At 48.3% G+C, this 26,178-nt stretch overlaps 1 protein-coding gene across 2 annotated transcripts in view; it reads right to left on the minus strand.

Annotated features, from left to right (window-relative positions):
• Positions 1-26,178, minus strand: part of ESPL1 (extra spindle pole bodies like 1, separase) — a 1,025,090-nt gene that overhangs the window by 598,587 nt on the left and 400,325 nt on the right. For both annotated transcript variants that reach the window (XM_069653328.1, XM_069653326.1), the window contains 3 exons: positions 5,754-5,879; positions 5,512-5,668; positions 2,632-2,741 (listed from right to left, as the gene is read on the minus strand). In XM_069653328.1, coding sequence (XP_069509429.1) covers positions 2,632-2,741; positions 5,512-5,668; positions 5,754-5,879 — 393 coding nt within the window. The remainder of the gene's footprint in view (positions 1-2,631; positions 2,742-5,511; positions 5,669-5,753; positions 5,880-26,178) is intronic.

A 26,178-nucleotide genomic window follows, 5' to 3' on the forward strand; every position in this document is an offset into this window, starting at 1 on the left:
GAATGGTAGCACTTTGGTAGTGCTCATCTCACACTTTGAAACTTATTTTCAGTGCGCTGGCAACATTGAAATATGAAAGTAGGCATCTTTCATGTTTAATGTTGCCATGAAATCTCCTTGTTTTAGCAGAGGAATGACCTCCTGCAGCATAGTCATCCAGAGTGTTTGTGGCTGTACATACGTGTTTACAGGGCACAGGTATAGAACTGGGCACATGGACGGTTCTTTCTTTGGAATTTCCTGTAGAGGCGGTACCAGCTCTATTGCTCCCTTTTGCATTAAAGTTAAAATCCCTTCTTCTAGAATTAGGTAATGAAATCTTTCTTTTACAAGGAGGATGGTGGCGTGGTGTCTCGAGAAATTAGATTGAGTAACCTTTTGCCACGGTTGAGAGTACCCAGCGATCTGACGTTATCCCCGCCCATGTGTCGGTGAATGATTATATGCAACACCATACCTGGGATGTATCGGAGGGTACGTGAATTGGAACGTCATTTGTTGGCTGGGGCAGCTGAGCCTCTTGAGGCTGCAACTCTGCCTCACCCTTTGCCTCTACAAAATCCTCTTTGTTGGTTTGATTGATAAAAGGATGATTGTCCTCTGGGGACTGTAGTAAGAAGAGGCAGATGTTACAAATCCAGATCGATTGGATCTTGTAAAGCTTGGCTGCGAAAGTGCACCATGTATTGAGGTTGCCCCGTTGGACCCTAGGCATATTCGTGATTGGGCCTAGTGTTTTCAAAGTCTCAAGCTGATGCTCAACTGCTTTTTTGAAACAGGACTGATTCTTCAATGGGCATGATTAGTGTTGCCAGGTTTAAACCCAGACTACCAGAGCCAAATTGTGTTTAAGCAGGGTCCCCGCAGCAATTACTCTTGCTGAAGTGTCGGGAGAGTCTAAAATATTCTTTAATATGTTTTGTGCTACCCGTTTGCCCTCTTAATAGGGTCAGGCATGGAATCGAGATGTTTGAGGATCTGGTTCCACTGTGTGTGTTCTAACTTGTTAGTAAGCAATGGTGTAGTAATTGATGGGGCAATACTCTCTTGTATTGATTGTAATAAAGGAATGGCTTGGCTAACAGCTTTCTCATTTAGGATTATGTCCACGAAGTCTGTGCTGTCCACTGTCCCTTCAGTGTGAATATTGAAATGATTAGCAGCCCTCTTTAATAAGTAATTGTGTAGTAATTGGTCATCAATTGGGGAGCTATGGCCACTCAGGTGCAGCAACATCCTGGGTCATCATAAAATCCAACAGCGTCATTGGGATCATCATGGTCGACATACCACAAATCGGTTTGTGATCGTCCCCTTGGAAAGTGTCACAAGAGAGTTTTTGGACAGTATGTGTGGGTGATGAGTGGCGCCTTTGTGATCTTGCGAAGAGTTGGGCTGTTCCCAAGGGTTGCCCCATTTATAAATCCAATGACTTGTGTAATTGGGTACTTGTTCATAAAGTCAAAACCTCCCTTTGTCCATGTTGGCTAGGAGGAACATGATGGCCTCCGTGTTTTCTCTAGGCCTCTTTCTGGAGCAATTGAGATGAAGAGGAGTGAGCCTCTTTATACTGTGGCACTTCGTCAGGAACAGCAGGAGTGTGTGTATGACTTACGTTCTTTCAACGCATGTTTCGATGCCGGTGAAACCTCAGGCAAGGGACCTTTTACGTGTGCCTATTGCCGCCTAGTTATCTTACTTGCCTTGCACTAAACACGGAAGTGAAGGCTTTTTCAGCGCATGGTCTGCCAGTGTGCAGACTTCTTTAGACGGCTGTTGAAGAGAGCCCTGGGGTTGTTTGCTTGTGTGCGTGTCCGCCAGAGGCTTCCCCCAAAGCAGCGTGCAGCAATTGTCTTTCGGGGCAGGGGACTGATGCACGGGAGCCGGAAAGTTCCCTTGTAATGGCTTCGGCCTCCAACACACAGATGTTACTGCCCTGGCCTTCTGGATCTGACTCAAAGGAGAAAATAAAGGTTTCTGATTCGGCCATTGTTGCATGGCCCACCCAACGTTTGGTGCATCACTCCCTTTAGGGTTTTAGGCCTAAACATATAGGACGCACAAGGGCTCTCTGGGTGGTCTCGGGGAAAGCAGTGGTTACACACTATGAGCGTCTTAACGCAGATATTTTCTTTTGCAGCTGGCACAGAATTTAAAGGACAATCTCTCCATGGTGAGATTTATTTTTAAGCCACTCTCAACCCCAATTGGAGAGATTTTAGAAAAAGCGGAGTGATGTGTGATGAGATGACTTAGTTTATTGACAATGCACAGAACCTACTAAAAATAAAAACCAAGACAACTCCTAGACACACCAAGGATTGAACTTGGCAAAGGTCCCCAGTTAAAGAAATATTTACAAAGGTTTATACATTTCATTCCATCACTTCGGTTTTAAATAGCTAATACGCTTCGGTATCACTGGGTAGCATTTAGCAAAGCAAACCATTTCAATCCTTGCAAGTGAAGCAAGAAGGGTGAGATTGTGCAGGCCTTTGACAAAGCAAATGTGCTCTGGAATTTCAACAAAGCACATTGGTAGTCAGCAGACCTTTCCTTACCAACGGTTTATAGGGACTGCTGATAAAACCATGCATTACAAATGATATTTCTCTTTTAAACGATGCTCACCAGTGCCACATGTCAGTAGATTGAGCACCTGCTGAAGATCCAGTTGGCAGAGCTCTGATTCTGTGCGTTGAAGCTCCAGCTCTGCCTTTGTGACCAGGAACTCTGCACACCTAGGCGAGAAAACATTAAATGGAAACATGCTATTTCAAGCAGTCAACAGGGCTCCCATCAAGGCATGTACCTTTGTAATGGTCAGATCATAATCGAAACCTTTAAGCAAGGTATAGGGTAGAGTACACCACTTCACATTCAAGAACAAAACTCTAGCCAGCTCAAAACTTCGGAAGATATTGTAGAATGTGCTCATAAGTATTGCAGTCCCATCACGTATGTATGGTTACAGTCTAGTCTTACATATGCCAACACTACCACATGTGTATGGCGCACTACCAGCAAAACGCAAGTGTAATTGGCCAAAATCCCCTTATCCATGTACGTGACAACCAATCCTTCACCAATCCTTCAATGTGGATGCATTACGAAACCCCTCGCGTAAGGCAATGTCTTTGTGTAGCGTTCCCACCATTTATTTCAATGAGGAATCCTCCAACCACCCCCACATTTCTATGTTTTGGAACTCTGGCTGATTAGAGTTACGTAATGACTTCAGTTTCACTTACCTGCTCAACTCGTTTATTTTGTGAGCACTAGCGAGTCCCCAAGGCTGCCAGTGCAGGGAGACTTTTCTCCCATTTAGGGTTCCCTGTGTTCTCATTTTTGCATCACCAACATTAAGTGGAGTGTATAAAAGAGGTACCTTAAAACCCAGTTTCATTTTGTCTGACAGGACAGGCTGGTGGCAATTAACCATTTTTGATATGTTCTGTGATAATTCTGCATTTTAAAGGCCGAACCCAAAAAAGACTCACTCACACAAAAAAACACATTATTTTACCACACTCTTGAAAATTCCCTCGCCTGGCAGGCACTGCACGCACTCCTGTGCGGCATGGACATTAGTTTGAATTCGAAAGACCGCAAAGAGCAGTCTCTGGGCAGTCCAAATTTGACGAATTTAAAAAGACTCACTTGTTACAGTTTGATAATCTTCCCTGATGTATTACCATGGACACATTTCAGTATGACGTCATTTTGAATATCGTACTGGATGGAATGATTTAAGACCTGTATTTTAGCCATCTTAGTCCTCTGGCCACAAACCTCCAAATAAGAATACACTTTTGTGAGGTCCTGCTCAGGACTCCCGGCCAGAGCCTTTGTGACTGAACAGGTTGAAACTGGGAATGAGACTGTCTGGACTCCAATCACATTTCTCCCAGGGAATACATGTTGCTGAAGATGTGTAGCGACTGGATGTCCATGATTGGACAGCCCTTCCTTCCTTGAATGGTGCAGATCCTGCTTATTGGGGGTCTGGGGTCATCATCTAGAAAACTGCACTGAAGATGTGGACTACTGCAGAAGCAAGCCAGCATTGCCCGAGCCATCTACCAGGGAACCTCTGCCGACTCTCCTGTAACAAAAGAATACCTAAATCTGTGCCTTCCTCCTCTGGACTGGTGCGAGCAACAAGTTCTGGGCCCTGCATCATAGTCCTTCAGTCTGTCTACTTCAGAAGTGTCCCGGAACCCTCATGTCGAATGACCGACCATCACCTGCACCAGCTTCTCCTCATTCTGAAGAGGGGTCTGCCTGAAGCCAGTTTTCTGCCACTAATTCGAGGGCAACCTACGGACCCTTGACCAGTTTTATTTCCCACCCTGCTTCTCTTCATCTGTGGTGTCCTGGAGATTCTGCCTCATCGGGTAATGGCACAGGGGTGGGGTCAGGGGTTATTTTGGAGTCCTGCGTGCCGTCCCAAGTTGTCTAGCTCATCCTCCTGCAAGTCTGCTACAACCACATCTGAAACAGTTTGGAACCATCGGCCAATGTCTACTTCAACCACTGCATCAGAGACCGTGGACCGACATCAATGGGATACACGACAGAGGTCGTTCCAGCGATTAAGAATACACCAGGAGTGGTTTCTTGGGGAAAAGAGTTTGGTGAAAGTACATACCACCCTTTGTGTCCCCGTTTGCCCGAAAAGGGATTGCATGGCCGTAAATTCCACTCCTTTCCTGGCTTATGGCGGTAAAGTTCTGGCATAGAATTCCCCTAGGATAACAATGTGGCAGAATTGGGAGTGTACCCCTACTTGTGTTCCAAACCTACTTTCAGAAGTGTGCTTTTAAAAAAGGTCAAGTTACCTACCCTTTGCTAAAGATTGCCTACACCAAGTCCCTTCCGCCCCCAGTATTTACATGCGACTTTACCTACCAGTTAGGGAGTGCCTGCCGTACTATAAGACGGGGTGCATTATATCCATTTAGAACCACTTTCTCCCACTTTACTGGGTACTATTTTGCTATTAATTGCCATTTACAGCGTCTTGTAAAGCGTGGTGAAATCTCACTTTGAGATGTGTGTTTTTCAGTGCATAGTATTCTAAGGTTTTACCTGCAGTATCTGTGCATTAATTCCTCATACATATATTGTTTTACTTTTGTGGAACTCAATTACTTGACTGTGGAAAAGCTAATTGCACTTACAAATCACACCCCTAATTTCCTATGTCTCCCTTGCTGCGCAACCTAAGCTACCACGTGCAAGATCAAGTGTTGACACCCACTACTATCACCTAGATTCTCCTCTCAGAAGCCTCTATCGACTGATTTAGAAAAACCCTTCCAACAACGATCCTCTTGTCACTTATCACCAATTATGCAATCAACATCACTGGTTCCTCTACATCCAATGTCCAAAGGAATGCACTAAAATCACGATAGATATGCTCCACTTTAAAAACAAACCTACTAGTGTAAACATTAAAAAACGACACAGGGTAAACATTAAAAAACGAATTTGATGGAAACTTACTGTCTCACAGCTTGTAGCTTCACAGACACATTCAGAGCTTCAAGACAGAAAGCCTTTGCCTCCGAGACACTCCCGACCCGGCTGAGGAGATCCACAAGATTGTGTGAGCAGCTTAGTAGGTCTCCCAACACCTGCCACTTCTGCAGAAGATTATCACCTACAAAAGGAGCATAAAAAGTGTCAACCTGAAGACTTTAGAAGCCGAACGCATAAGAAACAAACTGTGCTTATCAGGATATTACCATGATCCACGAATTGTGTGTCTGCAGTTACTTTTGTAGTGAAGACAGCATTTCCTAGAAGGAGGACGACGATACTCCTTAAAAGCTTATGCGCATCAGTCAGGGCAGTTTCAGGGGTTGTCCAGCCTGCATAAAGAACAAGATGGCCTCAACTCATTACGACCCAAAGGATACCAAAACTCAAGCGTACCAATACAGCTAGTACACACCAGATACAAACAGTGTTAAATCAGTTCGATACATTGCAACCTTCATAAACTATGGCACATTTCATGGCGGTTCAGGTGTTGCTGAACGCGTGTTCATGCTCCGTCAAGGAATTCCAGATAAGCCAAGGATGGTCTGTATTTCTTATCAAAACCCTTGTGAGCTGCTGGCCCGAGCCGGGAGCCTATCATAGCTACATGAGAGAATTTGTTATGGCATTGTGCAAGGGAAGGACAGATTCAATGGCTGTGCCCTTGTCTAGGATGTCTGTCAGGTCACATTCCGCTAGGACACTTGCAAGAGGACCCCTAACCAAAGGCATCAGTGACCTTCGCCATCATTTTGCTGTATGCCACGCTTGGGTGGGGTGGGCTGAAGGATTGCCTTGTGGAAATTCAACACCAGGAGAGGTGTCCAAGCAACTTGCATTGTGCAAGGCAGAAGCTAGATCAGATAAGCCCCCCCTTCCTGAAACTCCTCAGGTTAACGAGGGAGAGACAGGCTCAAACCCTAATGGAACCGGGTTATCTTCGTCAAAAATGTTCAAAGAGGACATAAAATCCCTCCTAGACTTGAGCAAATCTAGTCTAGGGATCTTTGACTATGGTTGATGAATGGATCTTTGAAGTCAACGATTGGGTGAAGAATAGCGCCAGCTGCCAATGGTGTTGGTGGCATTGACTGGCCTCGAATCCAGGATTTCAAGGTTGCAGGGCTCTTTGGCGCACGAGGAGGTTGATGCAGAATTCTTCCCACTCTTCTGCTGAGGCAGATTTAGAGGGGAATCGTACCCGTTCTGGGGAGCCTGTTGACGAATGCCTTCTTTTCTTCTTCGATGGGGGAAGAAGATGAATGCCTGGAGCGGCTCCTCAAGTGAAACCTCTTATGGTATTTGACAGTTTCCTGTTTTACTCGGGCGCTTATCAGCTGGGGAGCCATTGCTTTTGCCGGGCTTGTGTTCAGACAGTGTCGTGCTTGGCAACTTAAAAAACGAACAACCCAAGAACAGTTTGGCCCTCTCTCCTTGTTAGGGAGATCATTATTATGCTTCATCCCATCTCATAGTGAGATTCCCAGCAATTTTTGCTGGACTTCTGGACCTTTTCCTTTCTATCCTGAATAAGTGGAGCCTTTTTCCACTCATTCATTCTTGTGGGCACTGTCTTTTGGAACTCTATTCTTTGTACTCTACCTGTACTCTGGAGTCGGTCTGCTCCATAGCTCTTAAGGTATGTGTATTTTTAAAACTCCAGCACAAAGCTCCTTATGTATGGGCAGTGTTGCTAGGGACCGTTAAGGTGCTCCTTTAAGATTCTTTTTCTATATCCTCAAGTAACTACAGTTCTTAAGGAAACTTAGTATCTCACCCAAAACTCTATAGTCAGCACTCCACTGAAGGTGCCGTGTGCAAAAGGGATACCTAGTATCCCCCTTCTCTGCTCCTGTGACTTTATTAGTGACAATCATCTAGTTATGGCTGGTGGCAGTGGACAAATAGTCCCGGGAGTGCACAATAGTAGCAACCAAGTACCAACTTGGGGCCTCCCTTCTTTTTTTGCCATTACTAGTGTGGTTGTTCCTGGTTAGCCCTTCTCCCATTCTGGGAGGGGGAGGTCTGTGTGTGCTTTGCCTTGGGCAGGAACCCTTGGTTATACCCACTTAGGCTCCCGAGTGTCTGGGCAGGCAGAAAGTGGGGGAGGAGTTTTCCACCCCCTGTCCTTTGTCTGCCAGAGTGCCTGAATAGGTCTAGCTCCCACAGGGGGTCTCTGGCTGTCTTGATTGGACAGCCAAACGCCCCTTTCTGTAACATGCTGAGAGATTGCAGAGAAGTGTGCTGGAACTGTATAAAAAGTGAGGGTTCTGGAGTGAAAAGCAAGTCGACCACTGGAAGCTGAAGTAAGTAACTGAAGATGACCAGAGACACCTGCAGACCCTTTGCAACACTGAAGCAACCACTGCTGTCCTGACCCTGTTTTCTGTCCGACAGAGGAGCTCCGAAGAGGACTCCTTCCCTTTGGCTGGTGGGTACAACCAGTCCCAAGATGAACTTTGAAAACAAGCCATCTCCTGAGGAACTAGGAGTTTCCAGCGCTGCAGAACCCCAATACCAGACCACCAGCTGCCCATTTAGAGTGCATCGTCGTGGAAAGGTTGCATCCGTCCAAATCTTTGCTGAACCCGCATGGACTCTCCAGCGATCCAATCCAACTCCCCCAGAACACCTCAGTGTGGGGGACTGGAGGAAGCGAAGAAGATTGACTGGGCGATCCGTTTCCTTTGTTGGTGCTGCAGAAAGGGCACCAAAACCGCAAAGTGAGCCAAGAAGTTGCTGAAAGTCGTGCTTCTTGGTTGTCAATGCATATCCTCTTCAAAGCTGCTGCCGAGCGCCCACCCAAACCACCTTCACCAACAGCCTTGAATGGCAGACCGCCATGACTTGACTTCCAGATAGTCGGGTTTAACATGGGTTTCTGCTGCCATCTAGAGATCAGCTGTGGCTAGTGCAATTCGTACATATAAACATTTCAGACGGACACACTACACACTGCGCCTGGGTGGAGTACCATGAAAATGGTATTCGACTATGCTAGTGGTTGGATTGTGTGAGCCCTAAACTATAGTCCCAAAGGAAGGGAAAGGGAGAAGGTACCACCACGCAAGCATAACCAGTAGAGATTTATATAGCACTCATGCCACCAACCATATCTGAGCAATCTCCTCTAAAAGGGATGTTTTCACCCTAAACAAGGATCCAATAGGAAAAAGGGATCAGCGAGTAAAAACAAAGGAGCATTCACAATTACACAGAACAGATCTCACAGAAAGACAAAGATTATACTTTCACCCACAGAAAGGCAAACAGGGCTCAGCAATCAAGGTAGAGAAAATCCTGTGAGAAAGCAAGGCAAGATGGGAGGGAAAATGCAGACAGGTTTTCAATCAACAAATGAAGCTCATGAACCAAAGGATAATTCAGAAGCCCTTTGTTTCTGGTTAAGACATTTCAATATTGGGGAAACGCACAAACTCCATTTAATTAACACACCTACACAACAGCAAATAGCAATAACCTATCCAGTACAAGTGATAGAAAACAATGAAATTAAAGTATTCACAATTCACTGGGGGGGCACAATCAAGAGATGGAGGCACTGTTTTTCCCCCCATGTACATTTAAAACAAGATTATCCTTCAGCAGATTGACTTTCTGTAATGTATTATTACAGGGTTAGTCTGAGTGGAGAAGGTATTATTAAACCAGCTTTTTCAAAAGAAGTGGAGGAACACAATGCATACGCAGAATACGGGCCAGCTCTAACTAGGATCAGTTCAACTATTGAACCAGGTTTATCACAACAATGAAAGTCAAGTACACAAAATACCGGTGTACTCAAAATCTAATCCTCAAAAACAAAACCCTAATTAAAAAGTACATACCATCCAATTTGTTGGTGGCTTTCTTGTACAGTTATCTGATTTTTGCCCCTACTATTAGCACATATACTATGGGCTGACTAAGCCCCAGAATGCATTCAACAAGTTTATGTATATTTCTTGTATTTGCACAGTCGTAGACTTTGACATCTTGCACTTTAGTAGATTGACATTTTAACTAACATTTCTGTGGCGCTAATATTAAGAGCATGAGCCCTATTGAATTGGTTACTATATTGGAATTGTACAGGCACTAGCCTAAAATCAACAATGCAGAATATGTATGGCAGATTGTCTTGTAGCTGCCTCTCGTCATTGCTTTCAATTGTGCACTCGTATTTGTTGTAAGCAACAGCTGGGAATTAGATCAATAGATCCAAAGTAGGGAATCAAGCTTGAATTTAAGATGCACTTGCAACTTCAAATTGTCTATCACAAATTCTGAATGGGCACCGATTGCTCGATTACGGCACTATGCCGTTAAGAGTATATTTTGACATGAATTCTAACGGTACCAAGCCATCTTTTTTTATTAACTCTATAGATGTGGACACTAGTTCAAGATGGCAGTACCTTGAGACATCCAATGACAGAGCAAAAGTCACATGATAGAATAGTGAACAGGAAGTGCCTGCATTCAAAACTTAAATGAAGCCCCGAATTTTGTAATGCTAAACTAGCCCAAAGTCCTAGTCGCGGATGGAACACGTGGCGATTTAGCTATGCATGCATTTGTTGGCCATCCGCCATGATTTTAATATGGAAACCAGCTGGTCCGATAGCGAGTAGAGCGCTCACTTTAACATCTGTGCAGAGCCTGCTGATGCAGGTTTGAATCCCGGCAGGGCCAAACTCAGCCTTTCATCCTTCCAAGGTCGATAAATGAGCACCACACCCCGTGGGTAATAAGCAGCGCTCAGATACCTGAGTGTTCGTAGCGTTATAAAAAAATAAATAAATAGATTGCATCTTGTCTTGATTCTATTTTGACAAATTATTGGCTGCACTGTCACAACATTACCCCACAAGTGCCTGGGTCTTTGAGAGCCACCACCATCGTTTTGAATATTACTCACTATAATGGTATTTCAGATGCTTGCATCTGCTTAGATTCACATGCTATGCATAGGCTGACATCTAGTGGTCGTTGCAGAGTATTACAATTTGTGTTCAAATTTCGAAAAGGGATGCTGACAGGGCATGCCTGTAATACTATCCCTAGTGTGACATCCTCTGTACCCATGGTCCTTCACGTGTCGAGTTCCCTCAGATTGTTTCGTTTCTGACGTAGCATGAAGTGTAGCGTGAGTAGAGATGTGATAAAGGAGAAAGTAGTTAAAGCCAGAAACCTATATGCACCCTCTACTTCACAGGGGAGGCAGGGTGGGCGCATGTGAATCTAAAAAGCATCAGAAATACGATTACGGCGAGTAATGTATGCCTTCTGAGGTCTAGGTCTAGGCTTCTAGACCTGCTTAGATCACATGCTATGCATAGACTAGCGAGCAGTGTTGGGAGAAGGTGGTGGGTTGTGAGAAGGTAAAGCAGCAAAGAACAAGTTACTTTCTTACCTGGTAACGTTCTTTCGATGGGATGGTCCGACGACGTATTCCAGATCTATGACATGTAATCACCACGGCTGTGCTGCTTCGGAAACTTTTTTCGGCGTCTGCGTCGATGACGTTGACGCGCCGTCGTCGAGGACCACCTCCGATGTGATAAGTAGGACGCACGATGCCCGTAGCCTCAGTTGTAGTTTTTCCCCCCAGAACGTGTGACATTAGTCAACTGCCAGTCAGACACAAAGCCTTGCGGAACGTAAGCTGCAATCGCAAAAGAAATTCTGCAGCGGGGAAGGCAGGGCGGGAGCGATATGGAATACGTCGTCGGACCATCCCATCGAAAGAACGTTACCAGGTAAGAAAGTAACTTGTTCTTCGAGGGGATTGGGTCCTCCGACGTATTCCATATCTATAACAGACTCCCAAAGCAGTACCAGAGCAAGGAGGAGGGAAAGAATTTAGAATCAAAATTTAAATTAGCCAATCAAATAGCAGAGCAAAGGACCGCCTTGCCAAAGGCCAGATCCTGTCCTCGGATGGAATCGAGGGAATAGTGGCGTACAAATGTATGTACTGAAGCCCATGTGGCTGCATCACAGATGTTGCGAATAGGAACACCCCTCTGCAGGGCAGTAGATGCAGCCATACCCCTGGTAGAATGGGCCCGCAAGCCAGCCGGTGGGTCATTACACGCCAAGCGGTAACACTCCGAGATGGCCAAAATAATCCAGCGAGACAAAGTCTGTTTCGTCACAGCTTGCCCCAAACGCTTTCCAGCGTAACCAATAAAGAGTTGATCGTCCACTCTGACCCGGGACATGCGTGAAACAAACGCTTAAAGCTCTCCTAGGATCAAGCCTATGGAGCCTCTCCTCTTTCTTACCAGAATGCGGAGGAGGATAGAATGCCGGAAGAACAACCTTCTGGGCCAAATGAAATTTGGTCACTACCTTCGGAAGAAAAGGAGGACGAACTCTAAGGACAACCCTGTCCTTGTGAAATACAGTGAAGGGTGGCTTAACTGAAAGTGCCTGTAACTCACTCACTCTGCGAGCGGAAGTAACCGCAACTAAAAACACAGTTTTCAGAGTTAACAGCCTTAAAGGGCAAGAATGTAAAGGCTCAAACGGAGCACCCATAAGAAACTTAAGAACAAGGTTTAAATCCCAACCGGGCACCAGGAAAGGTGACGGAGGGAACACATTAGTGAGCCCTTTCAGACACTGTGAAATTAAAGGGATTTTAAAGTAAGAACACTCTTCAGACGAGCGCTTAAAGATGGACAGCGCCGCCAGGTAACCTTTAATGGTACCCACTTGCAAGCCCCTGTGGGCCAAAGAAAGTAAAAAGGACAGAACCATGGGGATGTCACATGCAAAAGGATCCACATTCTGAACTCTGCACCAGTCGCAGAACTTACGCCAACGGCAACGGTACAAAGACTTTGTTGCTGGCCTTCGGGCCGAAAGCAACACCTCCATCACGTCTTCAGGGAGGTCCCAATCCTTATACCTCAACCTTTCAGAAGCCAAGCGTGAAGGTTGAGGGATCTGACCTCTGGATGGAGAACCCGACCCCCCTCCCGTGAGAGCAGATCGTCTCAGTAGGGAAGACGACGTGGAGGGCAGATGGACAAGTCGAGAAGGTCCGGGTACCACGTCCTCCGAGCTCACGCCGGGGCAATGAGGATCATCTGGGAACCGAACTTCCGTAACCTCCGCAGCACTTGCGGGATGACGGGGACTGGAGGAAACGCGTACAGCAGCGGGAATGACCACTCCACCACGAACGCGTCTCCTAAGGCTCCTTTTTGGAGGAAATTCCCGCGAGGAAAACCTTTGGCACTTCCGGTTGACACTGGAGGCGAAGAGATCCACTTGAGGGGTCCCCCAAAGGGCGAAGATCTCCAGGAAAATCTGAGCCAACTCCCACTCGTGAGAGATCGCGCTCTGCCTGCTCAGAGCGTCCGCCGTCACATTTTCGTCTCCGGCCAGATGAACTGCCGAGATCGAAACTTCCTGCTGGATGGCCCAGAACTCGAGCTGCATCGCCTCCCTGCACAGAGGAAGTGACCCTGCCCCCCCTTTTTGTTGAGGTAGTGCATGGCCACTGTGTTGTCTGTCAGGATCAGGACACTCTTTCCTCGCTCAGTCGGCAGAAAAGCCTTCAGGGCTAGCCTGACGGCCCTCAGCTCCAACAGATTGATATGGAGTCTGGACTCCGACGGAGAGCAACGACCGCTGACTGTCAGCCCGTTGGCATGAGCTCCCCATCCCGTGAGGGATGCATCCGTCGCGATCGTCACCTCCGGCCAGGGAAGCCAAAATGGAGCCCCCTTCATCAAGTTGCCTTCGACGGCCCACCACAGAAGGTCCCGGGCGACCGAGGGCGGCACCTGAACCGGGTCTGACATCCTGCCGGAGGACTGCGACCATTGCGTCTTGAGTGCCCACTGCAAAGATCTCATCCGCAGGCGAGCCTCTGGCACCAGAAGAATGCAGGATGCCATGAGGCCGAGCAACCTCAAGAACTCGAACGCTGGGAGCGTCTGGGCATGCTGAAACTTGTGCACCATCTGCTGAATGTGAAGAGCCCTCACCTGGGGAGGAAAACACTGCCCCAGGGAAGTGTCGAGCACTGCTCCGATGTACTGGAGCCGCTGTGTTGGCGTCAAATGGGACTTCTTTAAATTGAGGGAGAAGCCCAGCCTGTGAAGGGAGTGGCAGGTGACGGACAGATGATCCAGGACTTGCTCGGGAGAGCCCCCCCCTGATCAACCAATCGTCCAGGTAGGGGTAGACCTGAATCCCCCTTGCCTGAGATGCGCTGCCACCACCACCATGAGCTTGGTGAAAACCCTCGGAGCGGAGGTCAATCCGAACGGCAGGACCCGAAACTGAAAGTGTGAGTCGCCAACCGCGAACCTCAGGTACTTCTTGTGCTTGGGATGGATCGGCACATGGAAGCAAGCATCCTTGAGGTCGAGTGACACCAACCAGTCCTGAAGCTGAAGGGCCTGGAGGACTTGAGAGAGAGTAACCATCTTGAACTTGTCCTTCCTGAGGAGTTTGTTCAAACCGCGCAAGTCCATGATGGGTCTCAATCCCCCGTCTTTCTTCGAAATCAAAAAATAAGGGGAATACCATCCCTTGTTCTTCTCCGCTACAGGCACCAGTTCTATGGCGCCTTTCTCCAGCAGGGCTTGAATTTCCTGCGCAAGGAGCGGATCCGGACTCTGCAAAGAGGTTCCCCGGTGGAGTGGCGCGAGGCCTGTGCCGAAAGGGAAGACAGTAGCCGTGGGTTATGATCTCCAGAACCCACACATCTGAAGTAATGGCTTGCCACTCTACAAGATGCTGCGCCAGCCTTCCCCCAACCGGCGAACCATGGGACATGGCCTCATGACTGAGCGGGAGCGGCTGCGGCGTTACCTGAGGGCAAAGAGGCAACTGCCCGAGCGGCCTTGGCACCACGGGCACCCTGTCGTCCACCTCTGGTACCCCTGCGTTGACCTCTTTGACTGCCAGCTCCTCTTGCTTTACTGAAGGACGAGTAAAAGCGAAAGGAACCACCCCTCCACTGCTGTCCCCTAGGACGAAAAGGCGGAGGTTGGCGAACTGCAGCGCCCAACGACTTCGCTGCAGCTTTTGAGGTCTGCAACCTCTCAAGGCTCTCGTCAGCCTTGCTGCCAAAAAGGTGTTCACCGTCAAAGGGCATGTTGAGGAGCCGGGACTGCACATCAGGAGCAAACCCAGACTTCCGCAACCACGCAAACCTGCGTATCACGGTGCTCGCCGCCATGGACCTACTGACGCATTCAGCTAAGTCCAAACCCGACTGAACGGACTCACATGGCATCCTTACCATCCTGGACCATAGCAAGGAAACCATCCCGTTTGTCCCCTTCGGGAATATGTTCAGCCGCTAAAGCAACACAGTTCCACAGAGTGTGTGTGAAACGAGACAAGGCACAAATGGAGTTGGCCGCCTGAAGCGCCATACCACCAGAAGAAAACACTTTCTTCGCCCAGCCATCAAAACGTTTGTCGTCCCCATCAGGAGGGATGGTAGGGTACGACGCCTGCTTTGCCGGGGCCGTCTGCACCACCAAACTCTCCGGAGTGGGGTGCCTGGTCAAGTAGCAGGGGTCGCTACTGGCTGGACGGTATTTTCGCGACAAGGATCTGCCCACCGCCGGGAGACTCTCCAGAGCAGTCCAAGCCGCCGCCACCCTTCTCTGTAAAGCCATATGGAACGGCAGTACCGGGTCAGTTGGGGGACCAACATCAAGGATGTCCGTCATATCATCCTGCACAAACTCCCCTGGGGGAGCAGACCATCCCAAGTACTCAAACCCTAGCCATAAGGCGCCGGTACAAGGAATGGGCATGAGAGCCAGGCTCAGGCCTACAAAACTCCACCTCCGGAGAGGTGTCCAGTCCACTGGCATCATGCAGTGACTGCCTCAAATCGTCAAACTGACTATGGCCCGAGACAATTTCATCTGGAACCTGACTAGGAACCAGGCCATCAGAATCCTCATCCGCCTCTGAAATATATTCCAGGTGGCGAAAAGAATGCACCCGAGAGTGCTTGCTCTTAACCAGAGCCTTCCTAGGGGGTTCCCCCGTGCCACGGGGTACCTCCGACACGAAAGGCATCGAGCGAATCGGCGCCGACGTCGAGAGAACAGGCATTGGCGCCGAGAGGATCGGCGTCGAGGAAATCGGCGTCGACGTCAGATGCAGCGCCGCCAGCATCGGCAGCGTCGACACAGCCCTCGAAGCCGGAGCCCCGAGCGTGTCCCTCGACGACCTGAGCGTCGACGGCTTTGACGACTTCCTCGGAGCCGGAGCCTCGAGAAAGCCTGTCGACGCCCCAGGCGTCGATGTCTTCCTCGAAGACCTCACAGGTGCACACGGTCTCGAACACGTCGAGGACCGGGACCTGGAACGGGTACGTCGAGAACGAGTCTCCTTGTCCGAACGGGACCTCTCCCGTGACTCGTGCCGACCACTCTTGCGAGTGGTGTCTCTCGACCTCTCACGACCGACCCCACTCGGGGCACGGACGGCTTAGTACCCTGCGACTCAAGAATCGCCAGCATTTTCTTCCCGAAGGAAGTCCATTCCTCCGGCGTCGCACGGCTGGTGGGGTAAGCGACGTGCTGGGCAGAGTCCTCCAAAGAGGACCTGGAAGACGACCGGTGTCGGCGCTTCCGAGAATGCATCAAAGAGGCTGAGGAGTGGCGAGACCGACTCCTAGAAGGAGACCCACGAGGCTTCCGACGATGACGCGGAGAGTCACCCTTCGAATCATCTGTCAAAAGCCCCGCAGACTTCGACTTCCGGGGCTTGGACACCCGACCTACCGACAACTTCTTACGTTCGCGTAAGGCTTTGGACGTGAGCGACTGGCAGTCAATAGTCATCCGTGTCGTTGGCCTCCCCGAGGCACCAGAGGCAGGCGTTGTGTGAGTCCGTCACCGACATCTTGGACCCACACTCCCCGCACCTCTTGAAACCCGGACGCGGGGTCGAAGACGAAGTAGAAGACATCTTCACACGAAGGATTTTGCACAAAACGAACAGGTTCGAAGAACAGAACTCCAAAGAGTCGAGGCGTTAACCGAGATTCACGAAGCAACACGTTTGCGGAAAAAACGGAACTGTGGCTACGGGCGTCGTGCGTCCTACTTATCACATCGGATGACGTCGGAGAAGGTCCTCGAATACGGCGCGTCGACGTCATTGACGCAGGAGCCGAAAAAAGTTTCCGAAGCAGCACAGCTGTGGTGATTACATGTCATAGATATGGAATACGTCGGAGGACCCAATCCCCTCGAATGGATGTTTTAGCATCGCTTGTCCCACCTGTGAATCTGCTTTAGAATGTGTGTCAATGCAGTAGTGCCGAGTAAAAGTATGTATAGAGCTCCATGTAGCTGCTTTGCAAATGGCATCCAGCAGGACGTTTGCAATAAAGGGCAAAGTAGCTCCTGTACCCCTGGTAGAGTGACCTCTTGGTGTGAAAGGCAGACATTTGTTTGATAGTGAAATGCATACAGTTCTGCTACTCTATCGATCTGGAGAAGTTGTTTTTTTGAAACATGATCACCTTCCCTGCCAGGTGCTATGGAGATAAATAGCTGGTCTGTTTTTCGTAGAGGTTTTGTTTGGTTTACATAGTAAAGAACCGCCCTCCTTGCATCTAGTGTATGGAGGTTTTTCTCAGGTGAGCTTGATGGGTTTTGAAAGAAAGCGGGTGGTTCAATGGACTGTTGACATGGAACTTGGATATGAACCTAGGTTGGTACCAAGAACACACCTTGGGTTTTCACCTGTCTGAGGATAACAAAGAAAGGGTCTTGCACTGACAAAGCTTGTAGTTCACCAACTCTTCTTATGGAGGCGATGGCCACCAGGAAAGCGGTTTTATATGTTAAATGTTTAAGGCTAGATTTGTGCCTAGGCTCAAAGGGGGGGCGAGGTGAGCCTATGAGCTTAGCAAGCTCCACATTTAAATCCCACCCCGGAGGCGGGTTTGAAATGGGGGTGGCGGTAAAGTTTTTTTACTCCTTCCATAAATGCCTTAATGACTGGGAGTTTCCATTAGGACACCTTGCTTTGAGAAGTGGTGTATGCGGATAGAGCCGCTAGGTGAACCTTTATGGAATTGAATACTGGGCCATAGTCTAGTGAGTGAAGCATGTAATTAAGAATGTGTAATGGAGTAAATTGGATTGGCCCCAAATTACAAATATTTTCCATTTGTTAAAGGAACAGTGTCTGGTGTTTGGTTTACGTGCCTCTAAGGATTTCCATATGCCTTTGAGGCAGTTTTAGACGAGCAAACTATGAATTCAGGAGCCAAGCTGCCAAGTTCATAGATTGAGGGTGTGGGTATAACGCTGTCCCCCCGAGTTGGGTGAGCATGTTGAAAGGGCATGGCAGTTTGATTGTATCACACATCACCAGTTTGCGCAGAAGTGGAAACTAAGGTTGTCTCGTCCACATAGGAGCAACCAGGATTAGAGTTACTTGTTCCTGGTGCATCTTGTTCACTATCCTGCTCAGTAGTGCCATTGGGGGGAAAAGCTTAGGAAAATTTCCCTGACTAGCTCATCCACACGGCATTCCTCTTGGACCCGGGTTGGGGAAACCTGGATGCAAAGTCTGGGCATTGTGCGTTTGCCACAAGCCTAAACCGGTCCATGTGGATGGCCCCAGAGAGAAAAGATTGTCCGACATTTATTTGCTAAGCTGCCACTCGTGCTCTTCGGGTAGAGGATCTCTGCTCAGTGAGTCTGCCAGAGAACAGTTTCCCCCTGGCACGTGTTGTGCCACTAGGAACATGTTCCGCTTGAGTGCAGACAGACTAGATCGAGTGCCTCCCTGCTTGTTTATGTAAACCATGGCAGTGGTGCTGTCTGTGAGGACCTTTACTGTTTGGTCTGATAGATGCACCCGAAAGGCTTGCAAGGCTTTGAGCACTGCTAGTAGCTCTAACAGGTTTGTGATTTTGGGCTGTGATATGGCTCTATAGGCCATGTGCTGTCTGGTGAAGCTAATGGGCTCCCCACCCGGTGAGTGATGAGTCTTTGTGACGATCGCCTGCACTGTAGGGTTGTAAAAGGGTTTTCCCTTAAACAGATTTTCCTTTGTCCACCAGCATAGCGATTGAACTAGGGTTAGCGAAACCACCACTAGATTGTCCCACTGACCGCTTGTCTGAGACCACTGTTTTGCTTACAACTCTTACATTGGGCGCATATGGATTGCCAAGAAAACTACTAATCGCCTGACTAGATCATCCAATTCTTGCTACCTTAGCGTACCGCGTTTCAACCTAGACAAATCTGGCGGCAGAAGCTTCCCAGACATGGCAGCCCAGACATGTAACTCACTCCCCTAATCACTCCGGGCTGATCAAACCTACCCCAGTTTCAGAGGAAACATACAGAATTGGATTAGACCCAATGATGCTCACCCAACAATTGTGTTTGGAAACAGATTAAGCCAGTACCTGCCACCATATAAGTTGGCACTGAAACTTCACCTCTTACTGCTTTCCGTAATGCAACTGTATGTATTGTATATATCTTAACTGCTTGCCGGTAACCTGTGACCGGTAATTCCATGACTAACTATGTATCATCAAGCCTAAAGCCTCCTTGTACTGCTTGCGCCCAGTTACCCTCGGGTTTGGTGCGCCATATAAAAACAATAAACAATGTGCAATCATGCTTGCGGAACCAGGTAAATGCATAAAGCCATCATCCTGAGCAAACGCATTGCTTTGCGTACAGTTATTTGGTGACTGGCTAGATGCTGAGGTATTTGCAGCAGTATGTTTTGCACTCTTTCGTTTGACTGGAAGACTAGTTCCTCTGGCTTTATGATAGTTCCTAAGAATGGTATTGTTTTGCTTGGAACGAGACTGGATTTTTCTCGTTGGACAATCCCAATTGGAAAATAAGATAGATAGTTCTTTGGGTATTTGGCTGATAACAGGAGGAATCCCCTCAAATTTGCAAGCAAGTCGTCCAGATAACCGTACACTGGGATTGATTCTCTGGATAGGTGCACTGCTACTACCGCTAGTATCTTGGTGAATACCCTTGGAGCGGAGGCTATGCCGAAGGGTAGCACCTTGAATTAGTAGTGTTGATTCGCTATCTTGAAGTGCAGGAATCTTCTGTGCGCTGCAACTATGAAATATGAAAGTATGCATCTTTCGTGTCCAAGGTTGCCGTGTAGTCCTGCTGTTTTAACAGTGGGATTACTTCCTGTAGCTTGGTCATAAAGAATTTTTGTGGCTTGACATAGGTGTTCGCAGGGCGCAGGTCTAGGACCGGGCGCATGGTTAGGTCTTTCTTTGGCACAAGGAAGTACATTGAAGAAATAGCCTGGTTTACCAGGACAATTTCTATAGCGTCCTTTAGTAGCAGTGCCTTCACTTCTTCTAGCAGTATACATTCTTCCTGTGTAGTATGCATTTGTCTTGGCAGGTGGTTGGCTGGTGTTTGCATTTGCTCTATGCAATAGCCCCCCCCGCCACGGTGGAAAGTACCCACATGTCTGACGCGATCCCCTCCCATGCGTGGGTAAATTGAGAAATAAGACATCGTACTGGAGAGGCAAGGGAGGGAACCTGTAGCATATGGTAATTGATTAGGAGGGGTGGAGCACCCTACTTCTGGACCTTCTGTGGCCCCTTTGAAAGTTCTGTTGGGAGGACTGCCCCTGAGAGAAACCCCCAGGGCACGGGCCCCGCCTTGGTTGTAGTTAGAGGACCGATGGGAGTTCTGTCCTCTAAACTGGCGTGTATTTGAACCGCCTTTCTACAGAAAGGGTTTGTTTGAGTTGTCCCAGGGATTGGAGGGTATCCTATTCCTCCTTTGCACTGTTCAGTGCATCGTCAACCACTTTAGTGAACACTGCGTGGGGCTGGATAGGCATGTTTAAAAGAGTGGCTTGGGTCTCCAACTTGAAACCAGACTGACATAGCCTTGCTTGGCATTTGATGAGGGTAGCTTCCGCCACAATTTGTCCTGCATGGTCTGCTGCGTACAAGTTATTTTTAAGAATGCAGCTCGCTACTTTTCTCCCTTCAGCGATTGTTTGTAAAAGCTGTGTTTAAGGGTTCTGGGACTGAGTCTATTTGCCGAGAGATCGTGTCCCACTTGCAGCAATTGTAACTGGACAGTAGCGGAGTGTTAGCTATCCTCACTTGATAGGCATCCAAGGAAGCCACTTTCCGGCCTAGGGTGTAAATCATTTTGCTCTCATTGTCAGGAAGGTTTTTGGCAGAGGCTAAAAGGTGGTCCTGCTTTCTTCCTTTGGTGGTGACTACCAGAGAGTCAGGCTTGAGCTGCCCCCAATGTACAATGGGGCTGGTCTAAAAAAATGTTGATTATGTGCATGGACTGCCTTTGTCGGATTGGGGGTAAGTAGAGAAGGTGGAATGCGCCTTTGGACAGATTGAAGCAGTGGGATGAACTGTGCTGCAGATCTCTTATCCCCAAGGATGTCCTCTACAAAGAATTCATCCACTTGAGCTTCGTAGGCGTCGATCTTAATGTTCTGCAGCCTTTAAAAGCAGATCACTGTACTGTAGCTGGTTGCCCATCGGGGAATCAGCACTGGTTGGTCGGTATGGTCTGGGGATTGGATGATATATACACATGGTTGTCGTAATATTTTTCTGTCTTCTCTCCCTAAACCCACCCCCCCCCCCACCAATGTCCCCTTGGTCTTCTGGGTCTGCTAAGGAGCCAGGTCTTGTGAACCGAGTGTCGTAATAATAGGTGTCAGACAGGTCTTGATCGGTGGTGGTGGTGGTGGTGGTGGTGGTGGTGGTGGTGGTGGTTTGTGTTGCATCCATTCAGGTTCTTTTGGCGTTGGGCTGCTTATTAGTTGCTTTGCGTTGGGGCGGGGCGGGGGCCTGAAGGTTGGGAAGTTGATCTGGGTATTGATCAAAGAAATTGACAAAACAAGACATTCTCCTCATGACCCTATTGAATTGTTCTGGGGTCCATTGGGAGGAGCTTGGCAACACTTAAGGAACAGGTGTAGGCAGAGGCTCTGGAGCAGGGGGCTGCTTATGATGCATTGCCCCCGAAAGGGTGTCTTTAGGGGCAGAATAATCCCTACCGTTTGAAGATGGTGGCGAAGAGGGTTTTGAGTTTCGACACCTTTGCCTCAAGTACGGTGTCAGACGTGTTTTTTAATTAAGTCACTCATCTTTGAATTTTTTGCAGGGGCCGTGGACGCGTCTTTCGATGCATGGTTGCCGAAACCAGAGGGCCTTCCAGTTTTGGTCACGGTGGCGAAAACAGACTTCAGTGTCCGTTTCGGGGGGCCTGTCGAGTGATGAGCAACAGGGATTTATTGGACCTTCCTTTCAACGCTGTGTGTGGCTTATAGGTCGACAGTGTGGTCGACTTTCGGCCATGGGGGTGTGGGGTTGTGCTTAGTGTGGCGTGTAATGGAGGTGCTTAAGTCGCCAGATGTCGTCTCTGCAGCAGAACCGCCAGCCTGCATATTGGAGTCGGGGGCTCGCACACCCATCGCATTTCATTAAGCCCTTCGGCACCTCCGTCCATTTATATCTGAGAAGGCGGCAGAGATCTTAGCTAGAGCCATTATCGGTTCTAAATTGGACTATGGTTGTAGCATCTTGTTTGGCATGACACAATCTGACTTTCACCGCCTTCAGGTCATTCAAAATGTAGCGGTGAGAGCAGTGAATGGTTTGGACCGCAGGGACCAGATAGCAGATGCTAGACGGAGTTTGCATTGGCTGCCTATACAGGCAAGAGTGCGCTTTAGGATGATTCTCATCACCCATAAATGTTTGAAATGCCCTAACATCCAATAATAATAAACTTACTCAATCCTCGATGCAAGCTAGCTGAAACCTGTAACGGTGCATTTCATTTCACAGCCCCAGCAGCCTGGAATGCCTTGCCCCCAGATATTAGACGTATTCAATTCACAGAAGTCTACGAAAATACTGAAGACACTAATATTTTGTTGGACTCCTCTGTTCGTGCTCAATACCCGCGGATATCACACTAGCTCTTATAGCTACAGGATATGTCCTTCTGTGTCCTGTAAGTTTGTTCTGTTTGCGCCCTTAAGCCCGAAGGTATCGGGAGCACAATACAAATCTATAAAAATCGGTTCCCGATCGTGTCACTTAGGACGCTAACATTGCTGGAGGCTCCCTCAATGTCCATGGCGGCCTCAGCCTGCATGGCGTGGTGGGCTCAGCTAAACAGTTTGCAGGACTTGCACTGCTTTGCAGCGTGGTCTCTAGGGAGGCAAAGGTTATACACTGAATCCTTCCAGGGAAACCTCCTGTTACAGGAAGCACAGCATTTAAAAAGGGATATTTTCCATAGTGTGGAAAGATGGCACCTGGCGGAATACAAAGTAGTAAAGGGGAATATGCATTCCCTCCTGCTGCTCTCTACTGTACAAGGTTGGGGCCTAGGTAGGCCGCAGACAAAGTTTGAGACGGGAATCACAGTCGCTGGATGGTATTATCCTCGAAAGCTGTCAGATCTTAATGACAGCAAGACGGAGATCCTCATCGGCACACCTTCACCATCCTTTCCGCTCACTCTGGCCGGTCTCCCTTGGCCCTGCTCCTACCCCCACATACGAGGCTAAGAACCTCACGGTCATCTTTGACTCCAAACTTTCCTTCACCGCCCACATCTCTGAGGTCTCTAAAAAGTCAAACCTCCCACTGCACCTCCTTCGAGGTACTCTGCCTTTCCTCTCCTTCCCCCAGAAACTCATCGTCTCCCAAGCTCTGGTTCTCTCTAGGTTGGACTATTGCAACAGCCTCTTTCTAAATCTACCTGCATCTACTCTCCGCCCTCTGCAACTAATCCAGAACAGGACTGCGAGACTAGTCCTTGGCCTCAACCCCTGGGATCGTATCTCTCCAGCTCTGAAATCTCACCATTGACTCCCAGTGGATGCAAGGATTACATTCAAAACCCTCTGCATTGTCCACAAGGCTTTCTCGGGCCGGGTTCCAAAATACCTTCAGCTATCCCTCCGCAAACACCTGCCCTCTCGAGCTCTTCGCTCCTCTTCCTCTAACTTCCTCAGGGTCAGTCGATTTTCAAAGAAACGAAAAGGGGGGTGGATCTCAGTCTTCGGCTGTGGGCTCCCCCTGGAACAGTCTCCCTGCCACTCTAAAACATGGAGAACCATCTCTGGTTCCGGAAGCACCTCAAGACCTTCCACTTTGCTTCTACCTTAGCTCCCCCACTCCCCTGCTGATCGGTTCTCTTGGCACCATGCACCTGGCCACCCTCTGTTCTCCGGGCCCAGGTACCTGCTCACCCCGCCACCCTCCCGCACTGCCTCTGGGCCACCCCTTGCACTGAGGTCTGTATCTGTACCCATACAGGCCACCGCCCCCCCCTTTTCTTCCGGAACTCAGACCTACCCTGTCTGCTGCCTTAAACCAAGCACTTTCTGGCTGCACTACCACTGTTTGTTGCCTTTATTATTATTATTATTTATCTGTTTCTCCTTTGCTCCGCACTTTCCACTTCTCCCCCCTTCCATGCACTTTTCCCCTCCCCCTATCCCATGCACTTGCATTCTCAATGTCAGTGGGCCTAGTAAAATCGTTCTTTTGTTCTCCCATGTTCCCCTCCCTTGCCTGGTCGTGCTCTGAAACAAGTGTACGAGCACGATAGAAAAAATATCAATTATGGTGTATGGTCGAACGGACAGAAAGTCTAACTTTAAACTTTAAGTAATGGCGTCAGCCAGAGAAAGAACTGCGCAATGTGTCTGACTAAGATGGGGGAAAAACAATGCGAGGGGCATTGATGTGTGAAGGACAATGAGTACTGTGGACGTCACACTAGGTATAGTATTACTGGCACGCACTGTCGATGTCCCTTTTCAAATAACAAAATACTCGGCGGCTACCACTAGATGTTGGCCTATGCATAGCATGTGATCTAAACCTATCCTATATATATATAGTACTGGATGGAAGGGGCACACTCTGGTTCCCTGCACAATTGACCTCCACAGCTACGAGGTTCAGACAACCGGTTTCTGTGCTTATAACGTCATCAGGGAGGCAGTTTCACTTGCAGCAAAGAGCCAGTGCAGGTGTAATCAATGTTGATTCTGCTGCAAGGAATTATGGTAGCTGTAGTCATTAGGTTTGCTTCAGAATCAACATTGATTACACCTGCACTGGCTCTTTGATGCAAGTGAGAATGGTTCTGAATATCTCAAACAATCTCACACCCCAGGAACCAGAGAAAATTATTCACGTTGGCAGTTTTCAGCAAAAACTGCTCCATGAAGGTGAAAACAGCGCAGCAAGCACAGGTTACCTCCTAGTTGTTGTTTACAGTTATCCAGTGACCAGGGACTTGAACCCTCGGACATCAGATGGAGCAGCACAGGACAGCAAGGAGCAGATGAGGCGGAGTAGTGCTATCCTCTACCCTTCAAAGAGGCAGCAGGAGACCTGGGGTATCATCACTAGTAGAACTGCCTGGAGATTGTTCCAGCAAGGAAAGCTTGAACCAGCACCGAAGTAGAATTGATATGTAGATTCAGGAAGCCTGTCCTCTACTTGCATGAGCAGACCATTCCAACAAGGATGTAGACAAACCAATACATCTAGCCAGCATAGCCAGATGCTGTAATGCACAAAATAGCAGGAATCCTTAACAAAGGTAATGGTGGTTCAGGGGCTGCCCCTAGATACCACTTTAGTAAGGGGCTGGCCAAAGCCAGCCCACCAATCACAGGAAGGGCTAGGTACAGTCAGGTAGCCAACTAGGTGGGTTTCGACCAAGAGCCATCCCAGAGCAGACTAACCCCAGAGATTGTGGGAGGGAGAGCCAAGGGACCTAAACTATCTACTCCAGTTAGAACCAATATAAAGGCTGCCAAGTGGGCTCACAGAGGCAACGTGATCTGACCAGCAATTTTAGGCCGAACAAGTGTTTAACCTGAACAACGGTGCCCTAAAATGCAAAATGTCCGAGAACAGGACTTAAAAAAAAATACATTAGTACCTGGACAGCTACAAAAAGGTACATTATACCACCAAATGCAGTAAATTACAGCTGCCACCACCCTACTCCCTAAAATAAATGAAGCCTGATATAATCACTAGGTCCACAATGGGCCGCATGAGAGGCACCACTGAGACTGGGACTTCAGAAGAAGTTCCCATAGCCATCAAAAACAAGTCTGCAATAAGATCCAAAAACGGGGCGTGGAGCAGACATGTTAGGAGGCCTTGAATCCCCTAAATAAGAATTCAGTTTTAGCAGCACAGATCAATAATAACCAACCAACCTAGGGTTCAGGTAGATACTCACAATATTGCTGAAAGGTCAGTTCAGGAACCCCCGCCCCACCTCTGCCACACCGCACGAAGGTCCTAGTGAGTACAAGTCTTCTTGGATGCATTTTACAGGATCCAGAGACTTGAAACCCGGACCAATGACATCCCAGATGGAAAAAGGAGAAAAGTCACCACTTCCCGGAGAAGGTCTTTAAAGCTAGTAGCAAAAGCAGTGGCAAGGATGAATCAAAAAGGCAGGAGAAGCCGGCAAAGCTGTTTTGTGACAATCTTTATTGGAAATGACAGATCAAGTCACAATAACAGATAGTAATGTTATACATTATCCTGACTAAATCAGCTTCATTATC

Source organism: Ambystoma mexicanum, chromosome 3q (assembly GCF_040938575.1).
Source record: "Ambystoma mexicanum isolate Mex_15411 chromosome 3q, UKY_AmexF1_1, whole genome shotgun sequence".
Taxonomy (NCBI): domain Eukaryota; kingdom Metazoa; phylum Chordata; class Amphibia; order Caudata; family Ambystomatidae; genus Ambystoma; species Ambystoma mexicanum.